This window comes from Rhinoderma darwinii, chromosome 2 (assembly GCF_050947455.1).
Source record: "Rhinoderma darwinii isolate aRhiDar2 chromosome 2, aRhiDar2.hap1, whole genome shotgun sequence".
In the NCBI taxonomy this organism is placed as follows: domain Eukaryota; kingdom Metazoa; phylum Chordata; class Amphibia; order Anura; family Rhinodermatidae; genus Rhinoderma; species Rhinoderma darwinii.
The window spans coordinates 419,170,419-419,196,799 of record NC_134688.1 but is presented as its reverse complement, the minus strand read 5'-3'; the positions used below and the strand labels follow the sequence as shown (position 1 = coordinate 419,196,799).

Sequence of the window (26,381 nt, the reverse complement as noted above, 5' to 3'; positions counted from 1 at the left end):
CCCACTGCTGGACCAGGGTTACCACCTCTACCTGGATAATTTTTATACCAGCGTCCCGCTCTTCAAGTGCCTCGCTTCCAGAAGGACTGCGGCATGCGGCACTGCTAGAAAAAATCTTAGAGGCCTCCCTAAAACACTGCTTGGGCAAACACTCAGAAGGGGTGAGAGCAGGGCACATTCTAGTAGCAACATATTGTGTGTCAAGTACAAGGACAAGAGAGATGTCCTTGTATTGACAACAATACATGGCCACACCAGTACCCATGTACCTGTACGAGGTACCAGTACAGAGACCCCCAAACCAGATTGCATCCTGGACTACAATAGGTACATGGGAGGGGTGGACTTGTCAGATCAAGTCCTGAAGCCCTACAGCGCTACGCGGAAATCGAGGGTGTGGTATAAGAAGCTGGCCGTGCACATCATACAGATGGCATTGTACAATGCGTACGTGCTACGTCGATGTGCAGGCCAGAGGGGAACTTTCCTGGAATTTCAAGAGGTGGTTATAAAGAACCTAATTTTTGGCGACCAGGAAGGAGGGGCACCCAGTACTTCTGGAAGCAACGCCACACGCATCGTACCAGGGCAACACTTTCCAGGAGAAGTTCCCCAAACTGGCAAGAAGGGAAAAAGTCAAAAGAGGTGCAAAGTGTGCTATAAGAGGGGGATAAGGAAGGACACAACATACCAATGCGACACGTGTCCCGAAAAACCAGGGCTCTGTATGAAAGATTGTTTTAAAATTTACCATACATCCCTTGATTTTTAATTTACCCTGATGCACTCCGCACAGCTTATCCCCCTCATCTTTCCCTTTTGAGCCCTGCCATGTGCCCAAGCAGCAAATAACAGCCACATGTAGGGTATTGCCGTACCCGGGAGAACCCAGATTACAATTTATGGGGTGTATGTCTCCAGTGGCACATGCTGGGCACAATATATCAGACACTGAAATGGCATATATGCATAGGAAATTGCAAATCTCACTTTGCACCATCTGCTGCGCATTACCTTTTACACAATAACTGTGGGGTCAAAATGCTCACTACACTCTAGATGAATGTCTTAAGGGGTGTAGTTTTTAAAATGGGTTCACTTCTCGGGGGTTTCAACTGTACTGGTACCTCAGGGGTTCTGCCTACATGACTTAGCACCAGAAAAGCTCCAGTAGGCTAAATGGTGGTCCTTCCCTTCTGAGCCCTGTCGTGTGCCCAGGCAGCTAATAACAGCCACATGTAGGGTATTGCCGTACCCGGGAGAACCCACATTACAATTTATGGGGTGTATGTCTCCAGTGGCACATGCTGGGCACAATATATCAGACACTGAAATGGCATATATGCATAGGAAATTGCAAATCTCACTTTGCACCATCTGCTGCGCATTACCTTTTACACAATAACTGTGGGGTCAAAATGCTCACTACACCACTAGATGAATGTCTTAAGGGGTGTAGTTTTTAAAATGGGGTCACTTCTCGGGGGTTTCAACTGTACTGGTACCTCAGGGGTTCTGCCTACATGACTTAGCACCAGAAAAGCTCCAGTAGGCTAAATGGTGGTCCTTCCCTTCTGAGCCCTGTCGTGTGCCCAGGCAGCTAATAACAGCCACATGTAGGGTATTGCCGTACCCGGGAGAACCCACATTACAATTTATGGGGTGTATGTCTCCAGTGGCACATGCTGGGCACAATATATCAGACACTGAAATGGCATATATGCATAGGAAATTGCAAATCTCACTTTGCACCATCTGCTGCGCATTACCTTTTACACAATAACTGTGGGGTCAAAATGCTCACTACACCACTAGATGAATGTCTTAAGGGGTGTAGTTTTTAAAATGGGGTCACTTCTCGGGGGTTTCAACTGTACTGGTACCTCAGGGGTTCTGCCTACATGACTTAGCACCAGAAAAGCTCCAGTAGGCTAAATGGTGGTCCTTCCCTTCTGAGCCCTGTCGTGTGCCCAGGCAGCTAATAACAGCCACATGTAGGGTATTGCCGTACCCGGGAGAACCCACATTACAATTTATGGGGTGTATGTCTCCAGTGGCACATGCTGGGCACAATATATCAGACACTGAAATGGCATATATGCATAGGAAATTGCAAATCTCACTTTGCACCATCTGCTGCGCATTACCTTTTACACAATAACTGTGGGGTCAAAATGCTCACTACACCACTAGATGAATGTCTTAAGGGGTGTAGTTTTTAAAATGGGGTCACTTCTCGGGGGTTTCAACTGTACTGGTACCTCAGGGGTTCTGCCTACATGACTTAGCACCAGAAAAGCTCCAGTAGGCTAAATGGTGGTCCTTCCCTTCTGAGCCCTGTCGTGTGCCCAGGCAGCTAATAACAGCCACATGTAGGGTATTGCCGTACCCGGGAGAACCCACATTACAATTTATGGGGTGTATGTCTCCAGTGGCACATGCTGGGCACAATATATCAGACACTGAAATGGCATATATGCATAGGAAATTGCAAATCTCACTTTGCACCATCTGCTGCGCATTACCTTTTACACAATAACTGTGGGGTCAAAATGCTCACTACACCACTAGATGAATGTCTTAAGGGGTGTAGTTTTTAAAATGGGGTCACTTCTCGGGGGTTTCAACTGTACTGGTACCTCAGGGGTTCTGCCTACATGACTTAGCACCAGAAAAGCTCCAGTAGGCTAAATGGTGGTCCTTCCCTTCTGAGCCCTGTCGTGTGCCCAGGCAGCTAATAACAGCCACATGTAGGGTATTGCCGTACCCGGGAGAACCCACATTACAATTTATGGGGTGTATGTCTCCAGTGGCACATGCTGGGCACAATATATCAGACACTGAAATGGCATATATGCATAGGAAATTGCAAATCTCACTTTGCACCATCTGCTGCGCATTACCTTTTACACAATAACTGTGGGGTCAAAATGCTCACTACACTCTAGATGAATGTCTTAAGGGGTGTAGTTTTTAAAATGGGTTCACTTCTCGGGGGTTTCAACTGTACTGGTACCTCAGGGGTTCTGCCTACATGACTTAGCACCAGAAAAGCTCCAGTAGGCTAAATGGTGGTCCTTCCCTTCTGAGCCCTGTCGTGTGCCCAGGCAGCTAATAACAGCCACATGTAGGGTATTGCCGTACCCGGGAGAACCCACATTACAATTTATGGGGTGTATGTCTCCAGTGGCACATGCTGGGCACAATATATCAGACACTGAAATGGCATATATGCATAGGAAATTGCAAATCTCACTTTGCACCATCTGCTGCGCATTACCTTTTACACAATAACTGTGGGGTCAAAATGCTCACTACACCACTAGATGAATGTCTTAAGGGGTGTAGTTTTTAAAATGGGGTCACTTCTCGGGGGTTTCAACTGTACTGGTACCTCAGGGGTTCTGCCTACATGACTTAGCACCAGAAAAGCTCCAGTAGGCTAAATGGTGGTCCTTCCCTTCTGAGCCCTGTCGTGTGCCCAGGCAGCTAATAACAGCCACATGTAGGGTATTGCCGTACCCGGGAGAACCCACATTACAATTTATGGGGTGTATGTCTCCAGTGGCACATGCTGGGCACAATATATCAGACACTGAAATGGCATATATGCATAGGAAATTGCAAATCTCACTTTGCACCATCTGCTGCGCATTACCTTTTACACAATAACTGTGGGGTCAAAATGCTCACTACACCACTAGATGAATGTCTTAAGGGGTGTAGTTTTTAAAATGGGGTCACTTCTCGGGGGTTTCAACTGTACTGGTACCTCAGGGGTTCTGCCTACATGACTTAGCACCAGAAAAGCTCCAGTAGGCTAAATGGTGGTCCTTCCCTTCTGAGCCCTGTCGTGTGCCCAGGCAGCTAATAACAGCCACATGTAGGGTATTGCCGTACCCGGGAGAACCCACATTACAATTTATGGGGTGTATGTCTCCAGTGGCACATGCTGGGCACAATATATCAGACACTGAAATGGCATATATGCATAGGAAATTGCAAATCTCACTTTGCACCATCTGCTGCGCATTACCTTTTACACAATAACTGTGGGGTCAAAATGCTCACTACACCACTAGATGAATGTCTTAAGGGGTGTAGTTTTTAAAATGGGGTCACTTCTCGGGGGTTTCAACTGTACTGGTACCTCAGGGGTTCTGCCTACATGACTTAGCACCAGAAAAGCTCCAGTAGGCTAAATGGTGGTCCTTCCCTTCTGAGCCCTGTCGTGTGCCCAGGCAGCTAATAACAGCCACATGTAGGGTATTGCCGTACCCGGGAGAACCCACATTACAATTTATGGGGTGTATGTCTCCAGTGGCACATGCTGGGCACAATATATCAGACACTGAAATGGCATATATGCATAGGAAATTGCAAATCTCACTTTGCACCATCTGCTGCGCATTACCTTTTACACAATAACTGTGGGGTCAAAATGCTCACTACACCACTAGATGAATGTCTTAAGGGGTGTAGTTTTTAAAATGGGGTCACTTCTCGGGGGTTTCAACTGTACTGGTACCTCAGGGGTTCTGCCTACATGACTTAGCACCAGAAAAGCTCCAGTAGGCTAAATGGTGGTCCTTCCCTTCTGAGCCCTGTCGTGTGCCCAGGCAGCTAATAACAGCCACATGTAGGGTATTGCCGTACCCGGGAGAACCCACATTACAATTTATGGGGTGTATGTCTCCAGTGGCACATGCTGGGCACAATATATCAGACACTGAAATGGCATATATGCATAGGAAATTGCAAATCTCACTTTGCACCATCTGCTGCGCATTACCTTTTACACAATAACTGTGGGGTCAAAATGCTCACTACACCACTAGATGAATGTCTTAAGGGGTGTAGTTTTTAAAATGGGGTCACTTCTCGGGGGTTTCAACTGTACTGGTACCTCAGGGGTTCTGCCTACATGACTTAGCACCAGAAAAGCTCCAGTAGGCTAAATGGTGGTCCTTCCCTTCTGAGCCCTGTCGTGTGCCCAGTCAGCTAATAACAGCCACATGTAGGGTATTGCCGTACCCGGGAGAACCCACATTACAATTTATGGGGTGTATGTCTCCAGTGGCACATGCTGGGCACAATATATCACACTGAAATGGCATATATGCATAGGAAATTGCAAATCTCACTTTGCACCATCTGCTGCGCATTACCTTTTACACAATAACTGTGGGGTCAAAATGCTCACTACACCACTAGATGAATGTCTTAAGGGGTGTAGTTTTTAAAATGGGGTCACTTCTCGGGGGTTTTAACTGTACTGGTACCTCAGGGGCTTCTGCCTACATGACTTAGCACAAGAAAAGCTCCAGTAGGCCAAATGGTGGTCCTTTCCTTCTGAGTCCTGCCATGGGCCCAAACATCAGTTTATCACCACAAATGGGGTATTGCCGCACTCAGGACAAATTGGGCAACAAAATGGGGTGTTTTATTCCTTGTGAAAATAAGAAATTTTGAACAAAAATTACATCTTAATGGAAAAAAATATCATTTTTTTAATTCACAGCCCAATTCAAATAGGTGCTGTGAAAAAACGGTGTGGTCAAAATGATAACAACAACCATAAATGAATTCCTTGAGGGGTCTAGTTTCCAAAATGGGGTCACTTCTGGTGGGTTTCCATTGCTTTCATACCTCTGGGGCTCTGCAAATGCGACATGGAACCCGAAAACCAATCCAGCAAAATCTGGACTCCAACAAACACATAGCGCTCCTTTCCTTCTGAGTCCTCCCATGGGCCCAAACGGCAGTTTATCACCACAAATGGGGTATTGCCGCACTAAGGACAAATTGGGCAACAAAATGGGGTGTTTTATTCCTTGTGAAAATAAGAAATTTTGAACAAAAATTACATCTTAATGGAAAAAATATCATTTTTTTAATTTCACAGCCCAATTCAAATAGGTGCTGTGAAAAAACGGTGTGGTCAAAATGATAACAACAACCATAAATGAATTCCTTGAGGGGTCTAGTTTCCAAAATGGGGTCACTTCTGGTGGGTTTCCATTGCTTTCATACCTCAACACCTCTTCAAACCTGGCATGCTGCCTAAAATATATTCTAATAAAAAAGAGGCCTCAAAATGCACTAGGTGCTCCTTTGTTTCTGAGGCTTGTGTTTTATTCCACGAGCGCACTAGAGCCACATGTGGGACATTTCTAAAAACTGCAGAATCTGGACAATACATATTTAGTAGTATTTCTCTGGTAAAATCTTCTGTGTTACAGAAAAAAATGGAATAATATTGAAATTCAGCAAGAAAAATGAAATTTGCAAATTTCACCTCCACATTGCTTTAATTCCTGTGAAATGCCTGAAGGGTTAAAAAACTTTCTAAATGCTGTTTTGAATACTTTGAGGGGTCTAGTTTTTAAAATGGGGTGTTTTATGGGGGTTTCTAATACATAGGCCCCTCAAAGCCACTTCAGAACTCAAGAGGTACCTTAAAAAAAAGGCTTTTGAAATTTTCTTAAAAATATGAGAAATTGCTGTTTATGTTCTAAGCCTTGTAACGTCCAAGAAAAATAAAAGAATGTTAAAAAAACGATGCCAATCTAAAGTAGACATATGGGAAATGTGAACTAGTAACTATTTTGGGTGGTATAACCGTCTGTTTTACAAGCAGATGCATTTAAATTCTGAAAAATGCAATTTTTTCAAAATTTTCTCTAAATTTTGCAATTTTTCACCAATAAACACTGAATATATCGACCAAATTTTACCACGAACATGAAGCCCAAAGTGTCACGAGAAAACAATCTCAGAATCGCTTGGATAGGTTTAAGCATTCCGACGTTATTACCACATAAAGTGAAATATGTCAGATTTGAAAAATGGGCTCTGAGCCTTAAGGCCCAAACTAGGCTGCGTCCTTAAGGGGTTAACATCCTCAAGGAACACATATGGGCTCCAGACTAACAAGTCGGCTGATGGATTGCCCCGAAGGAATTTGCTACTAAAGCCGCACTAGAATAAAATCCTGCAATTATCGTTCATTTCTAGGTGAGAAATGTTTTTGGGAAATCAGTCTGGATAAAATGGTTACCGATATGTAGAATCTCATCATACAAACAAAAGACCTGTGCGATAACCTCAAGACTATTCAGCGTTCAAAAAATATAGATTCTGAGGCTGAAACCAGTATTCATACCCAGCACTCAAGGAAATAATATAAAACCAAAGCCAGATAGATCATGGGCCATACCTCTTCACTTCATGACTGAAGAAACAACCGGCTGCAGAATCACAGGCGGACTGATGGATTGTCTGCAGTGTGCCAGCTACAGAAGCCACAGCAGACCGGTATCATTCACGCGTGCCCATGGTACCAGCTACCTTTCTCTACGGCGTTATTTTTCTATTGACCAGCGGTGTGTCCGAAAACATGACTTTTTCTCTAAATATTGCCTTATTCAAATAAATCGTCATTTGCATATTTCATCTAAAGGAGTGCTTGAGTTTCTTTCAAAATATTTACGGGGTGGGAACCCTACCTACAGCACCCAGACAACCTGCGGGTGCCACAGATTTGATCTACAGAAGCCATAGCAGACCAGTATCCTTTATACCCAGGTAAAGAATTGCTCTTCAAGAATCCTCAAGACGGCCGTTTAATGACGCTTCATCGTGACCTGGAAACGGCCGTCGTGCCGTCTCTGAGAAAAGGAGCTCCACTATAGTCCTAGCATTGAGAAATGCGGTTAAATCAATGAATTTGTGGAAATAAAGCTATAAAGAAGAATCAGTGATTTACATATATTATTACTTCTTTCCTGGGATGTACAATGGACTCGTATACTTGCACTCTTCTCCTGAATGCTGAGCACCACCGTTTATGTTGTATCGGAGACATGCTGAAAAGAGACTTTGATTTGTTGCATTGTACCGGAGGTGTAGTGCCCATTTAAATACTACTTTTGTGATAGTCGATGATTGCCCTACTAAAGACCGATCCCGGATATGATCGGGCGACCGGAAGAATTCTGTATGGAGATGGTAGAAAAAGGGCATCTGCAGGTTTTTAACATTCATAAAAATGCTATTTCTTTCTTTTGTCTTTTTGTAAGCATCCTCCTTATGTTTCGGATAATATGCTTATCCCATTAAGGAAGGAGCTATTTTTTTTATTTTCGTTTTTCACTCCCCGCATTCCAAGAGCCATAACTATTTTTCCGTCAATAGAGTGGCGTGAGGGCTTATTTTTTTGCGGGAGGAGTTGCAGTTTCTATTGGTAGCCTTTAAAGTACTAAGTAATGTACTGGGAAACTGGGAAAAAAATTATTTGCGGGCTGTAATTGAAAAAAACTCTGATTCCTACATTGTTTATTTGTTTTTACGGATTTCACCGTGCGGTAAAAAAACAACTTTATTCTGCGGCTCAATACAAATATGGTGATACCAAATTTATATAGGGTTTTTTTTGTCATTTTTCACTACGTTTACGATTTGTTAAAAAAATAAATAAAATTGTTTTGTTTCACCACATTCTGAGAGCCATAACTTTATTTTTTTTTTCCGTGCTTTGAGCGGTGAGGGCTTATTTTTTGCGGGACGAGTTGTCGTTTTTATCGGTAACATTTTATGGTACATACTAATTTTTGATCACTTATTACATTTAATTTTTTTTACAGCTAAGGTGACAAAAAAACTGCGATTTTGGCGGTTTAATTTGTTTTTGTCTTTTACGGCGTTCGCCGTGCGAGTTAAATAATGGTATGTTGTAATAGTTTGGACTTTTATGGATGCAGCGATACCAATTTTGTTTATTTTTTTTACATTTCTTTAGAGGGAAAAATGGTAAAAGGGGTGTTTTTTTTTATTTTTAGGAGGACTAGGGGACTTGAACCAGCGCTCGTTAGATCACTGGTACAATACACTGCAATACTAATGTATTGCAGCGTACTGTAATTTTTGCTGGCTTCTGTTAAGCCGTGCCAGAGACTCATTAGGCCCCAGAGCTACCATGACAACCCCTGATCGCATTGTGGGGGCGCCGATGAGCTGTTGCTGTCACTTAGTAGTTAATGTTAAGTATTTAGAACTTATACTTGTGGCACGTGGCCAGCGCCTCAAGTATGAGTCCAAGCATAATAATATATTCATGTCACCCCCCCCCCCCCCTGCTCTTCACCCTTTGACAGGTTTCTCCTTATGTACAGAAATAGGGAGAAAAGTATCAATCAGTGGCTATAAGGGCAAGGATGGGGGAGAGGGGAGCGTGAATATACTTGGATTCATACTTGCGGCGCTGGCCATGCACTGTAAGTATAAGTTCTAAATACTCAATAACTACTTATCAACTAAGAAGCGACTGCACGCTGAGATCCGCTGGTCTGTCACTCAGGCAGGGCGGCATTAATATCTGACCGATCCGCTTTCATTCTAAATATTTTTATGCTATTCTATTTGGAAAGATTGAGGTGATCTGGGTCATCTTTGAATATTGGCTTTACAAACTCCAATACGGACTTCTTCGCTTTTTTGATGCAGTGAACTAGTTGATTCTAGCGATCACAGTTTATACGATTGGGACAACCAGTCCCATGTATGTTTTTTGGTCCTCTTGATCATTACCTGTTCAAGAAGAAGAAGAAAAACTGCTGTCTTTCTATTTATTTTATACAGATGACCCTCCTGAATTAATGACACTTGCAGCCCAGACAGAGCCTAACTTGCCACCACAACCATCTTCTCCAGAAAGACGATCAGCTCTGAGGTCAGGTCTGGAAGTGTTACATAGTTACATAGTTAGTACGGCTGAAAAAAGACACATGTCCATCAAGTTCAACCAAGGGACGGGAAAAGGGAAGGAAAAATTTCTACACATAGGAGCTAATATTTTTTTGTTCTAGGAAATTATCTAACTCTTTTTTAAAGCCATCTACTGTCCCTGCTGTGACCAGCTCCTGCGTTAGACTATTCCATAGATTCACAGTTCTCACGGTAAAGAAGGCTTGTCGCCTCTGCAGCTTGAACCTTTTTTTCTCCAGACAGAGGGAGTGCCCCCTTGTTTTTTGAGGGGGTTTTACATGGAACAGGATTTCACCATATTTTTTGTATGTGCCATTAATATATTTATAGAAGTTAATCATGTCCCCCCTTAGTCGTCTTTTTTCAAGGCTAAATAGGTTTAATTCTTTCAATCTTTCCTCATAACTTAAATTCTCCATGCCCCTAATTAGCTTCGTTGCTCTTCTTTGTATTTTTTCCAACTCCAGGGCATCCTTTCTATGAACTGGAGCCCAGAACTGGACTGCATATTCTAGATGAGGCCTCACTAATGCTTTGTAAAGTGGTAATATTACATCCCTGTCCCGCGAGTCCATGCCTCTTTTAATACACGACAATATCCTGCTGGCCTTTGAAGCAGCTGATTGACACTGCATGCTGTTATTGAGTTTATGATTTACAAGTACACCCAGATCCTTCTCAACAAGTGAATCCGCCAGTGTAGCTCCCCCTAGGACATATGATGCATGCAGGTTGTTGGTACCCAGATGCATAACTTTACATTTATCTACATTAAACTTCATCTGCCAAGTGGACGCCCAAACACTTAGTTTGTTTAAATCTGCCTGTAATTCATGAACATCTTCCATAGTCTGAACTATATTACATAGCTTGGTGTCATCTGCAAAAATAGAAATAGTGCTATTAATCCCATCCTCTATATCATTAATAAATAAGTTGAATAATAGGGGTCCCAGCACTGAACCCTGGGGTACACCGGTGACCATTCAGAGTAGGAATCATTGACCACAACTCTCTGGATACGGTCCTTGAGCCAATTCTCAATCCAATTACAAACTATATTTTCTAAACCTATAGTCCTTAATTTACCCATTAGGCGTCTATGGGGGACAGTGTCAAATGCCTTTGCAAAGTCCAAAAACACTAAATCCACAGCGGCCCCTCTGTCTAGACTTCTGCTCACCTCTTCATAAAAACAGATTAGGTTAGTTTGACAACTTCTGTCCTTAGTAAAACCGTGCTGGCTGTCACTTATAATACTATTTATTGTCACATAATCCTGTATCTAGTCCCTCAATAGCCCCTCAAACATTTTCCCCACGATGGATGTTAAGCTTACTGGTCTATAATTACCCGGGGAAGACCTAGAGCCCTTTTTGAAAATAGGCACCACATTTGCCCTGCGCCAGTCCCTTGGCACTATTCCAGTCACTAGAGATTCTCTGAATATTATGAAAAGGGGGACAGAAATAACTGAACTAAGCTCTTTAAGAATTCTAGGGTGTAACCCATCTGGTCCCGGGGCCTTGTGCACATTTATTTTATTTAATTTAGCTTGGACCATCTCTACATTCATCCAATTCAGTATATCAACTGATATATTAACAGCACTGGCAGCGGCTACATCAGCTGCTCCTTCTTCAGTTGTATATACAGAGCTAAAGAACCCATTTAGTAACTCTGCCTTCTCTTGATCCCCTGTGACCAACTCCCCATTACCATTATCTAGGGGTCCTACATGTTCAGACCTGGGCTTTTTTGCATTTATATGCTTGAAGAATTTTTTGGGATTTGTTTTACTATCCTTGGCCACCTGCCTTTCATTTTGTATTTTTGCTAATTTTATTACATTTTTACAGATTTTATTAAGCTCCTTATATTTTACAAAGGCTACAGCTGTACCCTCAGATTTGTATTTTTTAAATGCCCTTTTTTTGTCATGTATTGCCCCTTTCACAGAATGTGTAAGCCATGTGGGGTTTAATTTGAGTCGTTTATACTTGTTACCTGTAGGAATAAATTTTGCACTATAATAACTCAAAGTAGATTTGAAAATCTCCCATTTATCATTTGTTCCATTATATGACATTAGTTCTTCCCAGTCTATATCCTGAATTGCCGCCCTCATCCTGGGGAAATTGGCTTTCTTAAGATTAAATGTTTTTGCCCTCCCAGCCTGCGTTTGTTTTTTACAGTATAGGTAAAATGTAACTATATTATGATCACTGTTACCGAGGTTTTCACGAACATTGACATTCCCAACAAGATCTGCATTATTAGAAATGACCAGATCCAACAGATCTTCACCTCTAGTCGGGTCTTCCACAAACTGGCCCATAAAATTTTCCTGCAACAGGTTGAGGAAATGTTTCCCCTTTGCAGTTGAAGCCGAACCATGACACCAATTAATATCCCGGAAATTAAAATCTCCCATTATCACAACAGTACCCGCCTGTGCAGCCCGCTCCATCTGTTTATATAGCTGAACTTCCATCTCCTCAGTTATATTGGGGGGGTCTATAGATTACACCAAAAGTAATTTTTTCAGTGTTTACCTCCCTTTCTAGTTCCACCCACAAGGTTCCAACCTCCTCACAGTATTCACCCACTATTGTCTCTTTCACACTCACCTTCATATCATTTCTCACATACAGACATACACCACCGCCTTCATATCATTTCTCACATACACACATACACCACCACCTTTCCTATTTGTCCTGTCTTTCCGAAAAAGTGTAAAACCCTGTAGATTTACAGCCCAGTCATGTGAAGAGTCCAGCCATGTTTCAGCAACACCAACTATATCTATATTTTCTTCCAGTATCAAGGCCTCCAGCTCCCCCATTTTGCTTGCTAGACTTCTGGCATTTGTGAACATACACTTTAACTTGCCTGTCAGTTTTTCACTTTTATTATCAGAAATGTGATTTGACATTAATCGGTCCTTTTTATTTACACTGATGTTTTGTAACGAAAGGATCTCCTTATCCTGTTGTCTAGTCCTCTCCCCACATTCTGTTTCTCCCCCCACCAATATAGTCTGACCCCTCTCTAACCTGGCTACCCCTTTTTTTTCTACATTGACCTCCCTCCTCAGCCCTAGTTTAAATACTCCGCCACCCCAGCTAGAATTCTCTCCCCCAGCACAGCGGACCCCCTTCCATTTAGGTGCAAATCATCTGCAGAATACAGTTTGTACCCCAATGAAAAGTCAGCCCAGTGCTCTAGGAACCCAAATCCTTCTCCTCTACACCAAGACTTTAGCCATGCATTTAACTCCCTGAGCTCCCGCTGTCTTTCCTGTGATGCGCATGGCACAGGCAGTATTCCTGAGAATACTACTTTGGAGGTCCTTCCCTTCAGCTTGTAGCCTAGTTCTTTAAAATTATTCTTAAGGCTCCTCCACCTACCATTTATTCTGTCGTTGTTTTTTTTGGTCCTCTTGATCATTACCTGTTCAAGAAGAAGAAGAAAAACTGCTGTCTTTCTATTTATTTTATACAGATGACCCTCCTGAATTAATGACACTTGCAGCCCAGACAGAGCCTAACTTGCCACCACAACCATCTTCTCCAGAAAGACGATCAGCTCGGAGGTCAGGTCTGGAAGTGTTAATTCAAGCCGGACGCCTGAAAGGACTGCAAAAAAGTGGGGTGGGAAAGAACAAGAGCAAAGGAGTGCTGCTTCCCCAGAGACCGAAGGTACAAAATGTAGTGAAAACCCCATATTTATGTATTTATTTCCTGGTGTAAATGTTCTGGCTGGCTTGGTATGTCTATTGCATACAGAAATCATGTATCTGTTGGATAGCCGGCTTACAAGCACATAGCAGTTAGTTTGGCATGATACATAGTCCTGCAGGAGATGAGATTTACAGCGGTTCCTATGCTCTTCTGTGATAGTGACGGGTACATCATTGTGCACCACCAGCACTTGCATTCAATGCAGACGGCACATCCGGATTTCCATATAGATGTGTCGCCTGAGAACTGCGAACACACCACATCGTTTTATTATGGTCCGGGAGTAACGTAAAACTGTCCCTGGCGTAGCTTTTATAGCAAAGTATTCTAGACTCTTGACAGATTTTGTTCGATGCTTGAAACAAAATGTAGTAGGTTTAATGTTGGAATGTAAGAATCCCATATAACTATTCTATAATGTCTCCCAAGGGCTTCCGGCCACTGCAAAAAACGGACGCGTCCCAGCGGTCAAATTTTCAGGCGAAAACTGTGTCATTCAGACTCAAGGAGAATCATCCCGTTGTCAAAGAGAAGAAAGCTCCTTGGGTACCACCTAACCCAACATCTCCTTCAGCCTCCCCAAAAAGGTCCCGAATTAAAGTACTTATGATCTTGCCGTTAAAGCGGTTGTCTGGTTTATATTTGTTTTATTTATAGAATAGCAAATCATTTTTTTTTAATATACTGTAAATGTATTTTAAACACTGCTCACATACCGGTCTTATAAAAGTGGGGTGGCCTCTGTCTAAAAATAAATAAATGGAATAGCCCACGAATTAGTCCATAGTATTGTATCCATGGGGAAACTGTTGGGACTAAACATGACTTCAGTCATGTGACTCACCACCCACACATCATGTGACCACTGGCAGTCAGGTATCGCTGTCCAGGTATTTAATATGTATAGTCAGTTATTGAGGGGCAGAACCTGTAAGTATTTCTACATCCAGCAACATCTCAACATCCTGTAGGTCAGTGTCTGTGTAGGAGCATCTCATCATGTATGTCTATGGCCCTGTTCACACTGAGTATTTTGACAAGCTTTTTGGAGCGGAAACCGCTCCGCAAAAACTGGCCGAAAATGCCTCCCATTGATTTCAATGGGAGGCGGGGTTGGTTTTCAATGGGAGGCAGAGAAGCGTATTGAGCTGAGTTTTTTTTGTTGACCGTAGCACTAAATGGGCGCGAGTGAAAAACGCGGTGAAAATTGCGGCAAACGTCGTGCAGGAAGGTCAAAATCTTCCTCAAAATCCCAAGCGGAATTTTGAGGCAGAAATTTCCTCCTGCAAAAAACTGTGTGAACAGGGCCTATGTGTTTGGAGAGCAACTCTTCCATTCTTCTCTTATGCGCTGTGTGGTGGTTTTTTTTTGTGTGTTTTTCTTTAACATTCTTAAAAACATGACCACATCCATTAGAGAGAGACATGTTATGTATCATCTAGAGAACAGCAGCCATGTTATACAAGTGAATACAGGCTCAGTGAAGCAGCAGTTCATCATTAGTCCACTTAGTCCATGGAAGTGTCTATGTGGCCCCAACACTTGTATGTCGTGTAACCCTGTTGCTAACTGGATACTAAGGGGCACATGACTGATGCCATGTGAAGTCGTATTCCGTTAGCCTGTGCGTGGATTACACTGGACTAACCTGTATAATATACCATTCCACGGTGAAGAGACCGGAGGCTGCTGCACTGGTATCGGAAAGATATGTGAGCAGAATTTCTACTACATGGACATCCGCAAACTATGATTTCCTATTCTATAAATAGAAAGTACAAATAGTAATGGCAAAAAAACTTCTCTTTCTAATGGCCAATCCTGCTACAAACATAATTGGGTTATGTCGGATTACTGGAAAGAAAAATGAATTTTTGACTGTCTGATTATTGGCTGCTTGCATAAAAGGACATGACCGATAAATGAATAGAGCGGTTGGAAACGGCTATTTAGTCTGACATTTATGTCTCTGGCCAGCGTTCGATGGGTAGCACAGTTAAATCTGTCTCAAAAGCAGGATTGAATCAGACATACATTATGGATGAATCTCCCCTAGTGGTGTTTCTGGGGACTGCTTGCTTTTTAATTTGCCCAATCCTTTGCTCCTGCTCCTGAAATAGTCATGCTAAATGTTCATGTTTACTCATACAACATAACTATGGGCTGAAGTCCTGGAATCTTTTGTGTATGTGCAGCTCCAGAGGTTGACTGTTCGCTTTGTAATTTGAGGCCTATTTTGCTGTCGGATAGTGCCAAGTTGGGTTCTCTACATCTGGCCGCCTCCCTATCGTTTCAGAAAACTACTATCAGAATTCTTAGGGTCCTATTACATGGCCCGATATGGACCATGTAAACTTCAATCAACAAGACCGCTCGTTAATCGGCACTCGTTTGCTCCTTTCACAAGGAGCAATGATCAGTAATGTCTGGGGACAAGCGATCGTTACTATGATCGTACGTCTCTATGCGTTTCCATCATGTCAGCAGGGAGATGTTCTACTGACAACCATAATATTTATAGCTGCCTAAACGATACGATCAGCCGATGAACGCTCATTTGCCTGATAATTGGCACGTGTAAAAGGTCTTTTACTCACTAGGGGATCGGGTGCGGAGACCGCCAACTCCTATTAAAACAAATAGTCCCTGATGATCGAGCTGTAACTTTCCTCTTTTGAAAATGTAGTACTGAGGCTGGCACTTCGCATCTGGGCAGTGACGTCCTCCGCCTCCATGACTATAATTTGGCACAAATAAAATAGATCTACTTTCAATGATGGCAAATGATAAAAAGCTAAGCATGGTCTTTTATGAGGAATTTTTTATAACTAATTCTTAGAAAGGTGTGTTCTCTATGACCTGCCTAGAAGTTTTGTCTTTGTGATAGAATAAATACACTGGACTTTAACGTTGCCCGGTGCCCCATTCTCATTGTAGGGTAAGCTGGAACACAGAAACCAGAAGTTTTCATACTTCTCCCTCTAAGAAAACGGATCAAATTGACATTTCAAAGAGAACAGAAGCTGAAAAGGAGGAGAAAGAAAACGAAGCCTCCAGGTAACAATATTTCTCAAATTCTTTTTAATATCTATATTATCGAACAAAAAGTTAGGCTGTGTTCACACCGTTATTCTGTTCCATCCTTTTGCCATACATATTGGGGGTGGGGTTTCCATTAACAGCCATGATGCTATCAGTTAGTCTTTTTTGATAGCATCAGTCGTCCTATGTGCCGTTAGGAAACTTTAGGGAGATTTAGCAAACCATTAAATCGAAACACTGGCTTTGTTCCGCTTTCAATTGTCTGAAAAAAAATGAAAGCTGCTGGTCACTGGTTGCAATGGGAACCAAAGCCAGTTTTTTGTTTTTTTCTGTAAGACCGTTTTCATAAATCATCCTCAAATTTTTGTTTTCCTTTTTAAAGCGGGATACACTATTCTGACAATCTTAAAATTAAAAAAATAAAATAAAAATCTGATACTCTATTATTTTTTACCATTAAAGAAATGATAGAAAGGGAAGGCATCCATTAGGCTTTACTAACATGTATCGATCTGTTGAAAATTGAAGTGTGGCGGCGGAGTGATGGGTTCATTACACAAGCGTATTGCGGAAGCAAATCCCGGCCAGACTGCTGGGATAATAACCTAAACTAACATTATTTTAGGAATTTGTCTAAAGCAAGTGGGAAGGTTGATATTTTCTCTAAATGTGGATAAACTCATCCATATTGACGCTATCTTGCCTTAGAAAATGAATAAAATCCTTTTAATCTGGCATCATTAGGACATGATAGGTGCCAGATTATCAGTCGGTCATAGTAAGGCTACATTCAGACGAGCGTAGCTAACCTCGGACGTGAGAAACTGCAGTTTTTCACGTCTGAGGTGCACCCGTGCAGGACGCGTTGTCACAGATCCCCCCCCCCCCCATAGACTTTACAATGGAGGGATGCATGACACGCAGTAAAATAGGACTCGTCCTATTTTTTCACAGACCCATCACACGCTCTGTTGAAATAACGGTAGTGTGAACGGCCCCATTGAAATACATAAGTGCGTGTGGCGGCCGTTGTTTTAACGGCCATCACTCGGACGTGATACACGCTCGTCTGAATCTTGCCTTAAGTGTATAAAACTCACTTGCAATGGTGGTAGGGTGTATGTTTTCAACATGTGTGGCACTTGTACCCCCTCTGGGGTAAATTATGTCTTTTAGGGGATACGCACTGTTCTCATCCTGTGCTTTTAATATACAGTACGGAGGAACTATAGATAATAGCTTGGAGGGTACTTTGATGCTATTGTATTTGAGTAGAGGGTATTTGACTTAGAAACATTGAAGTACAGGGGTAGAGAACCTACAAAAAAAAATGGTAAACCTAAAATCTTCTACTATTGATCTGTTTTTGTTTGTTTTAACAAGAAGTCGTCCTAATTGGTTCTTTCTGCTATTGATGTTGTGAAATGCCACATAATTGAAATGCTGTGCTGGAAACAAGCGGTGTACCAGATTTTTCTGTATTATTGGAAACGGTCTTAAAGGAATTTTACTGTGTATATAATAAAACGAATTCCCAGCAAAGTCAAGGCATGGTTAAGTAGTCAAGAGTTCTGAATTTCTCTCTTCCTTATGCTTTTCCTTTGAAAGGTTGGCTTGGCTGGACTCTGAAACGGCAAGGCGAATGCAACAACTGGACCATCTCTACAGGGAGGAAATAGTCCATTTACGGAATCTCAGGTGAGCAGATAGAAGTTAAGCTGACAATGGAAACCAGCAGGAATGTGTCATAAGACAGACACTTTAAACAAAGGCATCTATAGGATGCCCATAATGGATGATATGATTGAGTTTATAAGAGCACCCACTATATTTCAACCAGTGCCTGAAACCAAGTTGAAAAGGACATTTGAAAGAAGTGTTATGACAACCCTGATGGTCCGCTGCTTTCAGCCCAACACAATTGTAAAGAATGCTTTTCATGATGCCTGGTGGCGGAATCAGCTGAGTGACATGGTCTGAAAGTCACGTTATTTACTATGATCATATTATTTCCATAAATTTAAAATTTTCCCTTTTTTTTTTTTCTTTTTTTTTTTTCTCTGTAGGGAGGAGGCCTATGCTGCAAATGGTTTACCGTATGAACACCGCACAATCAATACTGTAGCAAGACAACAGGTAAAATGTCAGCAAAGACCTTTTTATATTGGGGAGTGTATGCAGTTTATTTACCAGCTACTACAACAGATAATTTGGGAGCTAGACAACACTAAAGTGCCCCAGGTATAGAGTCGCTGCAAGTATTTTCTTCTCCAGTCTATGATTGAAGTTTACATCTGAAGCTCTCACAGTTGTGTCCACCGCATTCCTAAAACAAGATTATGAGACTATTTGCATTTGTGATTATAATCTATTAATATAATTTAGGTGATCATCTGTCTGAAGCACTTGAGTTCACATACTTCGACTTCAGGCCCTTTTACATGGGCCAATGATCGGGCGGAAAAGTGCTAGTACAAATTCTCATTTCCAACCATTGGCCTGTGATAACAGGGCAGTGATCAGCCGACAAACAAGCAAGCTCTTGTTTGTTGGCTGATTGCATCTTTTATTCGGTCCAAAAAGTGTTCGCTTGTCCAATAGCACATCGCCACGTGTATACAGGATGTATGTGTTGCCGACAAGGTGCAAAATGTATGTCATTCATTCCAATCATTGCTCTCTTTAAACGGAGCAAATAAGCGCCGATCTGCATGCTCTTATCGTATATTGGCGCTAGCTACCGGGTCAAAATCTGCTTGTGTAAAACCACCTTAAGGCTGCATTTAAACGAGTGTCGGCAACCTCCGACGTGAAAAACTGAAGTTTTTCTCGTACGAAATGCACCCGCGCGGGAGGTGTTGTTTTACACGGACCCTTCACACACTCCGTTGAAACAATGGTCGTGTGAACGGCCCCATTGAAATACGCGAGTCTGTGTGACGGCCGTCACATGGACGTGATACACGCTCGTCTGAATGAGCCCTAAGACTTGCTATTGTACAGTAAAGGGGAAGGCCCTTTTCTGTTCCAGCAGGACTGTGCCCCAGTGCACAAAGTAAGGTCCATAAAGGCATGATTGGGTGAGTTTGGTGTGGAAGAAGAACTTGACTGGCCCTCACAGAGCTCTGACCTCAACCCCATCCAACACCTTTGGTGATCGCAAGTCAGACCCTCTCCTCCAGCATCAGTGTCTGACCTCACAAATGCTCTTTTAGATGATTGGGCAAAAATTCCCATAGACAGACACACTCAAATCTTGTAGAATGCCTTCCCAGAAGCATGAAAGCTGTTTCAGCTGCAATGGGGAGAGGGGCTGCATATTAATGCCTTATGGATTTAAAATGGGATGCCATAAAATCTCCTGTAGGCTTAATGTGTAGGTGCCCCAATACTTTTGTCTACATAATGTATCTGCCTTTGGTTGGCGTTTGTTGCACTCGTTTGTGTCACGAAAAGGTGCCGACAGTCAGCAGAAAATTGTCTAAATCGGCCAACCAAAAATCTCTAGTGTATGGCCAGCTTTAGTAAGAATGACCGCAGAATACTGCTCTAAGCTTAAATTGACATAAAATATTTTATTGTTCCTGTCAGATAAACGAGGACAAGTTATCCGGAAAGGAAAAAGAGGAGCCCCTGCAGGACCAGAGTCTGTACAACCGGAACGAGGATTCACACAGTTTTCAACAACCTGATCGTGAACTGGAGACCATGATCCAGAGAATGGAGGAAATGGAGGTAAATCTTTCCTAAAGGCATTTTCTTGGCCGTTCTCCATACTCTGTCAATGTGTCTATCTATGAATCAAGTCTTTTTTTTTTTTAACCTGTTACTATGTAATATTAGATCCTTTAGGGTATGTTCACACGATGTCATTACGTCCGTAATTGACGGACGTATTTCGGCCGCAAGTACCTCACCGAACACAGTGCAGGGAGCCGGGCTCCTAGCATCATACTTATGTACGACGCTAGGAGTCCCTGCCTCGCTGCCGGACAACTGTCCCATACTGTAATCATGTTTTCAGTACGGGGCAGTAGTTCCACGGAGAGGCAGGGACTCCTAGCATCGTACATAACTATGATGCTAGGAGCCCGGCTCCCTGCAGTGTGTTCGGTGAGGTACTTGCGGCCGAAATACGTCCGTCAATTACGGACGTAATGACCTCATGTGAACATACCCTTACTAAGAAGCTGTTTTTTAAGGAGACCAAAAGACATTAAAAAAAGACTAATTAAAGAGGACCGGTCACACCTCCTGATGTCTATTTTCGTAAATACTTATATTCCTCATTTAATAATCCTGGAATTAAAATACTTTCTTAGAACTCTGTGTTGTGCGTTCCTGTGTTTTTCCTCCTAGAATTTATGAATAAATTGTCAACTGGGTGTTACCATTCCCCTGGTCAAAGGGGTGTGTCTCTGCATTGATTGGATAGTGTCAGTCTCTGAAGGGACACACCCCTAACGGTTAACACTGCGTATTGCCGTCCTTCTGTTATTCCTCCAAGAAAATATGCTCCAGAATTATTTGGTGGAGAATATTTTTTTTTTTATTACAACAGACCTGTCCGGACAGGTGACAGGTCCTCTTTAGGTGTAAATTAAAATGTAATAAAAATTCATGTTTGGAGCTAAAAATCTGACCCAAGCAGAGCCTGAGACAAAAAGGTAACGAGGCTGAGAGGTGCCATTTATGTCTATGTCAACGTCTACATGCACATATCTTCACAAAAGGCCAAAAATATCAGTGATCCAGATGCAAGTAAACCACTGCTTAACTTCTGACTGCAGTAGAAAAAAAAAAGTACCCCTCTACTGTAAATGTGACAGTCCGTGAGCACACAGCCTCTCTGATTAATAAGGGGGTTGATCACAACATGAAGAAATGCTCCTGTATCCCTACACTGGAGTCACTACGCAGGGCTGTACAGATAAGATCATAACAGGCTCTGCCCCCCACTCCCTACAAACTGGACCTGGAAGTGAAACATTTCAATCTGCTCCTTGACTTCAAACAAGAGCTTCCCCCGCCCCCCCCCCCCCAAGTATTGCATGTAAAGCTTTAATCCTGGAATTCTGGCCTTTAAAAATAATACCAAGACCTAAACTCTTTCAACTATTCTTGGCACGACACGCGTTTTAATAGTCATGATGTACAGCATTATATACAACGCTGGCATTGAAAGCGTTTTTTTTTTCTGGTAGTTTCCGTTAATGTGCAGTCAGCACTGTGCTCCGTGGTGTTCACGAGATGCTTTTCAATATGTATTTATTTCATTTTATGGCTTATTCAATATTGTAAAAAAAAAAATGGTTACTGGCGCATTCTTGTGCTATGGATTGGGAACAAGTTGTTAATCCTAAAAAGTGGGTGAATGTTCATTAAAAAAAAAAAAAACAAGCAAAAAATAACTTTATTCCAAATATCACTTGTATGCATGACGATGTTTGGAAATAAGTGACCACACACTTTCAGGGTTCAGTCCTTTGTGTTTGTGTCTTCACAAAGACTATTTAACCCACTAAAATCTGCTGTCAAGTGTGATTTTCTAATCGCTAACTGGTTTACCCCATAGAAATACCAAGAAACAGTTCGGCAGAGGTTTACTCAGATAGTTTATTCTGATCCAGAATTCTGGGCACAAGAAGAAAAAGGTTGGTTTGATGATCCCCGTCCTTTATTTCTTTGCCTTCGGTATCTGTTTTGTATCGTTTCATTATAAGGTCCTTTTATTACAGCGAGATCTCGTGTAGCCATAGACCAGAGACCACTTTCTCCCCACCCCATTAGGATCACCAAACCCGTTGGACAGCGCGAGCCGGTGGTGGACATTCTATTAGAGGAGCCTTTTGAAGGAGAGTAAGTAAAGAGAAATGATACTAAAACATGTTCTTCTATCTTCCTTCAGAATGTGGGTTCACGTAGCTTTTTGCATCCTGCTAGGAGGGAGGTTTGTGTTTCCTTTCTCTGCATCGGATAGAAAAACGTCAGCCAAATATTTGCATTTTGTTGAAAAACAGGATCCAGACAGATTCTATTTGATTGCAATAGAGGTCAATAGCTACAGGTTATGCATCTGGTTGCATCCTTATTTTATAGTGGTATTGTGTAGTAGTATTTCATTATTGTGTACTTATCATGATATGCTGTCACAGCTGTGTAGTTCCCGTTTATATCACTGCTATCTTAGGGGGGGGGGGGGCCTCTATAGCTACACCACGAATACTAGAATGTCTATAAATAAGCTTTGCAATAATCAGTGGGCATTGATTCCGTCGTTTTCTGTAGTCGACTACGCTATTGATTCCGTCAAAACGACGGAACCCCTGCACAACGGAGACAAACAAACCATTGTCACCGGATCCATCACCATTGATTTCCAAAGGTGATGGAAACGAAAACCTATAGTTTCCGTTTGTGTCTGTCAGGGCTCCGTTCCGACAGAACGTTGGAACGCAGCCCTAGCTCAGATATGAATGAAATCTTTAGATTCTTATAGCACCCAGAAAGTGATGAAGTACAATACCTTCCCCAGAGACCAGGGAGTAACGGGATATGCATATGGTCATGTGTGTGTATATAGTGTTGCTATCCTACCTTTTTATAAGCTTCTAGTAATATAATCGAGCTATCACAAAAGGCCCTTCTACACGGGCCATTAATCGGGTGAGTGAGCATTTGTATGCACGCTGTTCGCGTACATTGCCCTGTATAAACAGGGCGGTGATCAGCCGATGAACAAGCAAATGCTCATCCGTTGCATGATCAGATCCTTTATTCAGTCATAAATATGGTTGCCAGTTGACAGCACATCTCTGTGCAAACGGTGTGCGCGGTCGACAAGATGCCAATTTATGGGGACGAACGATCAAGGTAACTATTAGTCATTCTTATGCTCTTGATCATTGCTCCGTTTGAATGAAGTAAACGTGCGCCGATCGACATATACTGTATTGTCGATCAGCATTTGTTAAAGGTGGTAAAACACGGGAGTATCTGCCTGTGTAAAACCACCTTAAAGGGTAACTAAACTTTCAAAAAACTTCTGACATGTCCTAGTGCAGGTCTGAACACGGAGACCCCCCACGATCACTAAAACGCAGCTGCAGAAGCGCTTGGGTGAGCGATGAGCCGCTTGGTTTCTGATCGGCTTTTCTTGGAAAGCCAAGCAATTGGTGTACAGGGCTCAATAGAAAGTCTATGAGCCCGTACACCAACTTCTAGACTGTCCAAGAAAAGCTGATCAGAAACCAAGCAGCCCCGCATTCATCCGAGCGCTTCTGCTGCTTCGTTTTAGTGACCGGTGGGGGTCTCCGTGTTCAGACCCTCACCGATCAAAACTTCTGACGACATGTCAGAAGTTTTTTAAAAGTTTAGTTACCCTTTAACTTATGTGACCAGTAATGGTAATAAGATGGCTCTCCTCATCCTATAACTGTGAGATACAGGAAATATCCGCTTGTAGTGTCTGCTCTAGTGGCCAGTGTAAAAAGTAATATTTCTAGATTATTGGTGTATTTTTATTTTGTATTTGGACTATTCATGTAAAACAAGTTTAAAAAAAATTTCTCTGATTTATTCATGTTTTTCCAAAGTTCACTACAAATACACAAAGAAGAGTTGGCTCGTCGTTCTCCTCACCACTTAGTCCAGCACCCTCTTGAGCGCACTGACGGACTCTTGCTTCTGTCTGTTCCCTCACAAATGCTACAGAATATTCACAATTACACAGAACGTTTTGACCGACACCTTCGACTGACCTCCCATGAGGAAGTGGGAGACTTCAACCCATGGCACATCACAGAGAGGTAAATGATACCCTGAAATGTATTCGGTATTTAAACCACAAGTCTCCTTAAAAAGGACCTGCCACCTCTCACCTTATTGTGTGGATTGCAAGAACTCTGCACTTTAAGAAACTATTGTAATCATTTTAATATTATTTAAATAAAAAGATCTAAAACATAGCCAGCAGTTAGTCAGTCTCTCTCTCACTCTTCTCTCACTCTTCTCTCACTCTTCTCTCACTCTTCTCTCACTCTCTCACTCTCTCACTCTCACTCTCTCACTCACTCACTCTCTCACTCACTCACTCTCTCACTCTCTCACTCTCTCACTCACTCACTCTCTCACTCTCTCACTCTCCCACTCTCTCACTCTCTCACTCTCCCACTCTCTCACTCTCTCACTCTCCCACTCTCTCACTCTCCCACTCTCCCACAAGAGCGCATTTATTAGTCGATAAGCGCCGCCCTCTTGGCTAATTGCCATTTGCAGAACCTTACATTTTTAGCACGTCTTCCCTCACATTCTGTGGTTGTGCTCGCTCCCACTGCGATTCTGGATTTTCTCACCGTTGCAGGTACGATATGCAGATTCTGAAAAACATGACACAGAAGACGTTAAATGAATAGATATCATAAGTTCTAGTGATATTAATCATATTTATTATTTTGCAGCCTGGCGGAGGAGCTCATAAATGATGCCCTAGGTGAGGTAGCAGCAGAATTACACGACCTGTGTGAGGGTTACGCAGAAGCTGTCTTTACATCAGAGTTCATGGAACCTACAGAAAACAACTAGTCTGTAAATTATATTAAATGAACTGGGTTCATTAAACAGGGTTTTGTGTTTTTTTTTTTATATTTATTTTTAGGAATAAACTTTTTTAACTCTGGAACTTAACCTTCACATATATGGAGTGTTTTAAAACAATTGTTTGTATGATCAGTCTCTGTATCATCTATGTTGAACTAGGGATGTCACGATACCAGAATTTGGACTTCGATACCGATACTTCGTGTAGTATTGCGATACTCTATACCAAAACGATACTTTTGCCAACAATAATATTTAAAAAAAAGTTCTTCGGTTTTCTGATGCGAGGCATGATGAATTTTGAACCTCCAGAAACTTGCACTAAGACATCATGTAAACAATGTTTTAAGGTCTCCTCCGTGTATATGGGATCTTTTTTTTGTTTTAAGTATTTTTATACATTTACTGGTTTTGGTTTATTTTATTTACATTGCACACGATGAAGATTGCTGCATTCATTTTCTGTCTTTTTTCATGGATAGACTCAAGGCAGTGCCACACAAAATGATAAATTTCCCTATTAATATTTGACTTTAAACGGGTTGTTTCATTTCCACAACCTCTTTCCGTTTGCCTTATTAAAGCATACAAACATCATACTGAAGGGGGGGGGGGGGGGGGATACTCCAATCTATAAACCAGAACAGAGAGCTGCTAACAAGCTGTATTACATGTTAAACATTTATTTAAATTGGAGCATGTAATACTACATTTCTCCTGTAGTAGCTGCTGCAGGGGAAATGAGTAGCCATCGGCAACTCCCACTGGTGAAGGCAGCCATTTGCTTGGGGGTCTCAGGAGCCAGGCCCATGGAAAGCACGTCCTCCATTGACTGCTCTCCTATAAGAAGGGTTGTTTGTGAGGGGACAGTCCTTTTAGCCCTTGGTTTGCTCTAAAAAAAAAAAAAATGTAAAACAGATTTACAGAAAGTTACTGCTATTTGCTAATATGAAAAAGTTATTAATGAGGCAACATGTTTTATGTTTTCTGCTCTCTCTGGCATTAGACTGAATGAACTGAAAGACAAGTAGTGTACAGCGTCTCAAATACTTACTAATCTGATTCACTCAAGAAGCTTATGAAAGTTGTTTGTGTTCCTCTTCTGTATGGGCCACTTTACTATTCAAATTTAGTGGTCTTTTAGAAAATGTATTTACTGGAACATTTTATGCAAATAATATTGCATATTGGGATCATATTTTAACCCTAAAAAAAAATCATTATTATTAG

The 26,381-nt window shown here is 42.0% G+C and overlaps 1 protein-coding gene across 1 annotated transcript in view; it reads left to right on the top strand.

Moving 5' to 3' along the window:
- The window catches only part of KIAA0753 (KIAA0753 ortholog), a 41,375-nt gene extending 16,199 nt beyond the window's left edge, over positions 1–25,176 (top strand). Inside the window, exons 7-17 of the mRNA XM_075854251.1 lie at positions 9,640–9,735; positions 13,273–13,469; positions 13,941–14,098; positions 16,449–16,568; positions 18,162–18,251; positions 18,620–18,689; positions 20,145–20,288; positions 22,129–22,207; positions 22,292–22,412; positions 24,149–24,361; positions 25,013–25,176. Of these exons, the coding sequence (XP_075710366.1) occupies positions 9,640–9,735; positions 13,273–13,469; positions 13,941–14,098; positions 16,449–16,568; positions 18,162–18,251; positions 18,620–18,689; positions 20,145–20,288; positions 22,129–22,207; positions 22,292–22,412; positions 24,149–24,361; positions 25,013–25,136 (1,412 nt within the window). The 3' untranslated portion in view covers positions 25,137–25,176. The remainder of the gene's footprint in view (positions 1–9,639; positions 9,736–13,272; positions 13,470–13,940; positions 14,099–16,448; positions 16,569–18,161; positions 18,252–18,619; positions 18,690–20,144; positions 20,289–22,128; positions 22,208–22,291; positions 22,413–24,148; positions 24,362–25,012) is intronic.
- Positions 25,177–26,381: the final 1,205 nt, after the last annotated feature.